The sequence below is a fragment of the Acanthisitta chloris genome, unplaced genomic scaffold (genome assembly GCF_000695815.1).
Source record: "Acanthisitta chloris isolate BGI_N310 unplaced genomic scaffold, ASM69581v1 scaffold20321, whole genome shotgun sequence".
NCBI classification, from domain to species: Eukaryota; Metazoa; Chordata; class Aves; order Passeriformes; family Acanthisittidae; genus Acanthisitta; species Acanthisitta chloris.
Window position 1 is genome coordinate 1 of NW_008655677.1, and position 6,926 is coordinate 6,926.

The following is a 6,926-nucleotide window of genomic DNA, read 5'->3' on the forward strand; positions in this document are numbered from 1 at the left end:
ATAATAATATATCCTATATTTATATGCTTATATCAGTATATTTTTACTGCTAAATAATATACATTATGTATATTAACTATAAAATGTTTTAGCCTGAGGAATAGTATCAAAAACCTAAGTCAAAAGGGAAATGCTGAAGGCATTTCACAGATTAAGGAGGAACATGAGCCTCCCCTTGACGTTTATAGTCTCACTTTGGGTATAAAAAATTGGTTTCACAAAAGAATATCACTAAACTAACCTTTGCTTGTGAAACCCAAAGTTGTTTTGGGGAGATTTCACAATGGGGAATAATAAGGGAATAATCAGGGAATAGTAAGGGAATAATGAAGGAATAATAAAGGATTAATTAGGGGAATAATAAGGGAATAGTAAGGGAATAATGAAGAAATAATAAAGGGAATAATAAGGGGAATAGTAAGGGAATAATGAGGGAATAATAAAGGAATAATAAGGGGAATAGTAAGGGAATAATGTGGGAATAATAAAGGGCATAAGAAGGGGAATAAGAAGGGAATAAATCCCCTAGTGAATGCTGAATGTGAAAGTTTCAGATGTGATTGTTAGTTGGGACCTTCCTGGGTCAGTCATGACGTGTTTGGGAATGAATGGAGTGAAGGGTTGGATTAATGGTTAATACTGAACCTCACTTTGTCTCTGTCCCCACAGTCGGAGCTGTTCCCTGACAAGCTGCATGGTGGCAGGATTTTCTACAACGAAGCAATCATGTCTGCCATGAGGATCCCTCAGGTACAGAGGCGTGGGCAGGGCAAGGAAGTGTGGTAACTGTCAGCAGTTCAGTTCTGGAAAAGGATTTGCGTTTAGGAGCAACTCTCAAACATGCAGAGAAATTCCTAATGCTGCTTGTGGGGAAGAGAGACTCAAATGGTATAGAATCAGAGAATCACAGAATGTTAAGGGGTTGGAATGGGCCTCAAAGACCATCTAGTCCCATCCCCCTGCCCTGAGCAAGAACACCTCCCACCAGACCAGGCTGCTCAAGGCTTTATCTTTTGTTATGGTTGGAAAAGAGCTTTAAGATCATCAAGTGACTCCACCACCTCCCTGAGCAGCACATTCCAATGCCTGACAGCCCTTTCCAGGAAGATCTTCCTAATAGCCAACTTGGACCTCCCCTGGGAGCACAGCCTGAGGTGTTTCCTCTTGTCCTGTCCCTCCTTCCCTGGGAGCAGAGCCTGACCCCACCTGGCTGCGCCACCTGGCAGGAGTTGCAGAGAGCAGAAGGTTCTCCCTGAGCCTCCTTTACTCCAGGTTGAGCCCCCACAGCTCCCTCAGCCTCTCCTGGTGCTCCAGCCCATTCCCCAGCTCCATTCCCTTCCCTGGACATGCACCAGCATCTCAATGTCTTGTCATGAGGGGTCCCCAGGATTTGATGTGGCCTCAGCAGTGCCCAGTTCAGTATCTCTCATAACAGAACACTTCAGCCATAAGGATCTTCTAAGTGTTCCCATGAGGGAAAAGCATCACGTCCCTGGATTATGTCAGGGTGACCATGGAACTCTACAAGCCGCCTGCTGCTTTCCCTCTCATTCCTTGTTCCCCAAGCTGTGATTTAGCACGTGCAGCATTTCTGTGATAGCTTTGCCTTCCCACTCTTCTCTCCAACAGTGGCTGTCGTGATTTCTGTGTCCCCAGGTGGCTGTGGTGTGTGGCTCCTGCGTGGCTGGAGGTGCCTATGTGCCCACCATGGCTGAGGAAGCTGTGATTGTGGACAGGATTGGGACACTCTTCCTTGCTGGTCCACCCCTGGTCAGGGCTGCCACGGGTGAGCACGTGTCTCCTGAGGAACTTGGAGGGGCCAAACTCCATTCCAAGTACGTGGAATAGTCTCAGAAACACTGGAGAACTGGGCATGTGGCATTGGCATTTCAGCTCAGGGCCAAAAGGGAAGCTGTGATAACAGTGGTTTTCCTTCCCAGGTTCCGGGGTTTGGGTTAAATCAGCCAAATGGAAGTAAAATGATGTTATGGGGTGAGGCAGGGCCAGGGCAAATTGGATTTGAGTCCCCATTTTCCCACATTCCTCCTGAATAGCTCCAGACAGGTCAGTTCCTCTGTGCCTCGGAGGGACAGGTACAGAAGAGGGATGTTATCACTTATTTTCCTAGTGTTTTCCAGGATACCTATACTTATCCTAATTACATGTAATACATTACTGTCTTTATACCCAGGCTTGACCTGTTTATTTTGACATAATGCTTTAAGTTTGTTTTCCTGTTTTCCCTTTATGAAGTTGTTTGCAGCAGCAGCAGCATGAAACTAAATTTAAAGGCTTCTCTTTAATCCAGATGAACAGAAAATTCACAGAGAAGTTTCTCCTTACTGTGAATTTGGTTTGGGGTTAGATTGGGCAGAAATTCCACTGAGCCACAGCTTTGAGCAACTTCACACAGAACAAAATCAGTACTTTCAGGGATTTTGGAGGGTTATAATATGGATTGAGGTTTTTTTCCTTTGATTTGGGTTTTCTTTCAAGGCTAATGAATGTTTCTGTCTCCAGAGTCAGTGGCTGCACTGACCACTTTGCACCCTCAGAACAGGAGGCCTATGAATGCATTCGCAATGTTGTCTCCACCTTAAACTATGACCCAGTGCCAGAGGAGGACACAGAGCATGACAATCCTCTGTACAGCCCTGAGGAGCTCCTAGGTTTGGCACCACTAAACTACAGGTGCACTCTTCCTGTCAAGCTGGTAAGGACAGGACTGCAGTCCTTAATCTTTCATCTTGCTCTGTCTCCTACTTCAGATTCATAGAATCATAGAATTTTAGGGGTTGGAATGGAACTTGGAGATCATGCAGACCCAATCCCCTGTCCTGGGCAGGGACACCTCCCACCAGGCCAGGTTGCGCAAGGCTTCATCCAACCTGGATTTGAACACTGCCAGGGTTGGGGCAGTCACAGCCTCCTTGGGCAACCTGTGCCACTGTCTCACCACCCTCACAGCAAAAACGTCTTCCTAATATCAAGCATAAATTTCCCCTCCTTCAATTTGAACACATTACTCCTTGTCCTGTCACTGCAGCTCCTAACTGCAAAGGGTCTCCTAAAGAGTCCCTTTGCAGCTTCCCTGGAGCCCCTTCAGATACTAATAGGCTACTATGAGGTCTCTACACAACCTTCTCTTCCCTAAGCTGAACAGCCCCAATTTCCTCAGTCTGTCCTCATAGGGCAGATGCTCCAGTCCTCTTAGCAATGTTGTGGCCTCCTCTGCCTTGCTCCAACAGTTCCATGTTCTTCTTACTCCCATGACAGGGCGGGGTCAGACTAGATTCACAGGCTGTTCTCTCTTGAAGAACCCCAGAGTACCCAAGGTCTTCTCTATTACCTCATCCATTGAGTCTGCAATGAAGCAGCATGGACATAGTCCTCTAGAATTATATGAAATATTCAACTGAAAACCTGCTTGAGATAATTGGTCAGGCATTGGGTTAGATTGCCCAGGGAGGTGGTGGAGTCACCATCCCTAGAAGTGTTTAAGAGGTGTCTGGATCTGGCACTGGAGGATATGGTTTAGGGATTACAGCAGTGACAGGTTAGTGGTTGGACTTGATCTTTAAGGTCTCTTCCAACACTGATGATTCTATGATCCTCTGACTAGAGGGAATAGCCTTGAGCTGAGACAGAGGAGACTCAGAGGAGATATTAGGAACAATTTCTTTACTGTTAGGGTGTTCAAGCACTGGAATATTGCCCAGGGAGGTGGTGGAGTCACCATCCCTGGAGGTGTTTAAGAGGTGTCTGGATGTGGCACTGGAGGATAAGGTTTAGGGTTTAGGGGTTACAGCAGTGACAGGTTAAGGATTGGACTTGATGCACATAGAAATCTCTTCCAACCTTGATGATTCTGTGATTCTAATTGAGGATTACACCAGTGATGCTCATCTGTTTCCATGCCCTGCTGAGTTGTTGTGTCAGTATGCCTTGTACTGCCTTGAGAAAAATACTCAATTAATTACACTAATGACAAATGTGATGTTTTGTGCATGTTGAGTGTTTAGCAAGAGCTCCTAAAACCTTCTTTGCTCACCAAGGAGCATTTCTTGCACAACACAGCTCTCCTGAGCATTTCTTTGAGCAGACACTTTCACTTCCATTTCTGTAGTAACGTCAAGTCTGTGTGTTTCTTTGCAGATCCTGAGCCGTCTGCTGGATGGAAGCAGATTCCAGGAGTTCAAAGCTGACTATGGAACAACATTAGTGACAGGATTTGGCCATGTGGAAGGGTAAGGCTGGGAATATTCATTATCCAAATGGATGGACATGTCTGAGTGGTTTTCTATTAAGTTTTATAATATTCCGATCATTTCTAGCGTTCAAAAGTGAAAATCTTGGAATGGTTATAGAGTTGGGAAAAGCCTCTAAGATGGAGTCTAACTGTCCATGTGTCTTGTTCTGTAGGCACTTAGTGGGGATAGTGGCTAACAACGGGGAGTTGGCTCAGGATGCTGCTCTCAAGGGCAGTCATTTTGTCCAGCTCTGTGGCCAACGTGTCATCCCCATCCTCTTCTTCCAAAACACTGCTCCCCAGCCAGAGGAGCCAACCAGCATCTCCCAGGTATGGGCTGCTCAGTTCTGGCTGCTTCAAGCAATTTCTAGCTCTTGTTGTGCTTAAAGTTACATGTTCAAAATGAATAATTGTCAGGAAAGTTCTTTTTTAAACACTTCTGGTGGTTTAAACCATGAACCTTCATCATTTCATTGTCCTTAAATCTCTCCATCAGCATTCTCACTAGAGTCTAATTTGAAGCCTATATGCCTATATAAAATGATACTGGCAATGCTGCTGGAAAACTTGGAATTCATAGTGCTTTTGACTTGAAATCCAGTGTATTGATTCTTCTTCTATGATAGCACTCAGAAAATGAGCTATTTCTCCTTTAGAGTGAAGGCATTAAATACAGGAGGGTTTGTGCTGAGCTAGGGAGAGCTTTGTGGTAAAAGCTCCACGAGATGTTTGTGCAGTCTTGTTCTTCCTAAGAAACAAAGCCTGGCACAAATGAGCTGCTCAGTGTGGAGAGTTTGGACCTAGTTGCAATTCTTCTGCTGATTTACATCTCTAAGTGTATAATGGCTTTATAGTAGGTAATGTTGCTGCATCTCCGTTGTGGGAGGAATTACCCTACAGAACTATAAATGAAGGTTTTAGGGATACAAGTTTGGTGGAAGTGGAGGGAATATACAAGAGAGACTTGGAGGGTCTAAAATGTGTGTTTGCCTTGCAGGCAGAGGCTCAGTCCAACAGGCTGAAGGCTCAGGCCTCCATGATGGCTGCTGTGGCCTGTGCTGCTGTCCCCAAGATCACTATCATCATCGGTGGCTGCTATGGCAGCGAGAGCTATGCCATGGTAGGGTGGCATCACCCAGGGGCTGGTCACACACTTTGCACACCATGCTAACATTTCCCAGCCTTTCATTTCTAAAACACTGTTAACTCCATCTGTGAACTACTTAAGTAAGAAATGCAATGATTACATCAGACTCTGCTCCAAGGCAACTAGTGACAGGACGAGAGGGCATAGTCTCATGCTGCACCCGGGGAGGTTCAGGTTGAACATCAGGAGGAATTTCTTCATGGAAAGGGTGATTAGACACTGGAATATGCTGCCCAGGGAGGTGGTGGAGTCACCATCCCTGGAGGGGTTTAAACAGAGACTGGATGTGGTACTTAGTGCTGTGGTCTAGTTGCCAAGGTGGTGTTTGGTTTGGTCACAGGCTCGATGATCTCAGAGGTCTTTTACAACCTGATTGATTCTGTCATAGTGAGAATTAAACATGGAAGTGGTTGGAATAAAAAAACCCCACCAAAATAGCAGTGCAGAAGCAGTGCCATCCCAGACACCTTTTTGGGATTGATTCTAGTGGTTTTTTCTGTCCTTTGTTGTTTTTTGTAGTGTGGGAGATCATTCAGTCCAAACTTCCTGTTCCTGTGGCCTAATGCAAGAGTTGCCCTGGTGGCATAGTGAGAATTAAACATGGAAGTGGTTGGAATAAAAAAACCCCACCAAAATAGCAGTGCAGAAGCAGTGCCATCCCAGACACCTTTTTGGGATTGATTCTAGTGGTTTTTTCTGTCCTTTGTTGTTTTTTGTAGTGTGGGAGATCATTCAGTCCAAACTTCCTGTTCCTGTGGCCTAATGCAAGAGTTGCCCTGGTGGATCCCAGACACTTCCCCAGAGTTGCACAAGCTGGGGACAGTGACACTACAGATGAATCAGAGCTCAACCAGCTGAAGGCAAAGTAAGGCCATTAAATATAAACCCTTGCAGGGATTTCATTAGTGAATTACCTACTTTTATTCATCTTACAGCTCAACACATCCCAGACTAATGAAGCAAACCTCAATCTACTGATACATATGTTTCCTTGTGATTCTATTGTGCTGTTGGGATCTTCTCAAGGAAACACAATTGTCTGACTTAAAAACCAAACCATACAAGCCCAAATTAAGACATTCAGCTGTGTCTGAACAGTGATGATGATCTGGGCTGTACTGCAGAGTGGTCACATCTGCTATGTGGCTAATTTATACAGCAGCACTGCCCACTCTCTCCAGGTGGAACTATATTGCTGTTTTATCTAGGATTTCTGTCACTGCCCTGCTGTTTTTACTGTGCTGTTCAATGTCCTGTGCTCTCCAGGATGCAGGAAGAAAGCAGTGCATTCTACTCCTCTGCCAGGCTCTGGGATGATGGGATCATCCTGCCTCAGCATACCAGGAAGGTGGGCTAGCTGTACAGCACATTTCATTCCAGAGCTCTCAGGGATTGTGTGGTGATGCATAAGCCCATGACTCACTCAGGGTCAGCATCATGCTGCTTCCCAGAACTGGGGCTCCCACTTCTCCTCCTCGTTCCTGTGGAATTTAGTTCTGTAATTCTACTTTCTCTTCCCCATTAGTTTAT

At 45.4% G+C, this 6,926-nt stretch overlaps 1 protein-coding gene across 1 annotated transcript in view; it reads left to right on the top strand.

Annotated features, from left to right (window-relative positions):
• Positions 1-669: 669 nt before the first annotated feature.
• LOC103811074 (methylcrotonoyl-CoA carboxylase beta chain, mitochondrial-like) overlaps positions 670-6,926 on the top strand; it is a gene marked incomplete at its 5' end in the record, with an annotated part of 7,170 nt that continues 913 nt past the window's right edge. The window contains 8 exons of the mRNA XM_009084020.1: positions 670-750; positions 1,657-1,835; positions 2,521-2,713; positions 4,156-4,247; positions 4,423-4,579; positions 5,247-5,369; positions 6,116-6,261; positions 6,663-6,744. Coding sequence (XP_009082268.1) covers positions 670-750; positions 1,657-1,835; positions 2,521-2,713; positions 4,156-4,247; positions 4,423-4,579; positions 5,247-5,369; positions 6,116-6,261; positions 6,663-6,744 — 1,053 coding nt within the window. The remainder of the gene's footprint in view (positions 751-1,656; positions 1,836-2,520; positions 2,714-4,155; positions 4,248-4,422; positions 4,580-5,246; positions 5,370-6,115; positions 6,262-6,662; positions 6,745-6,926) is intronic.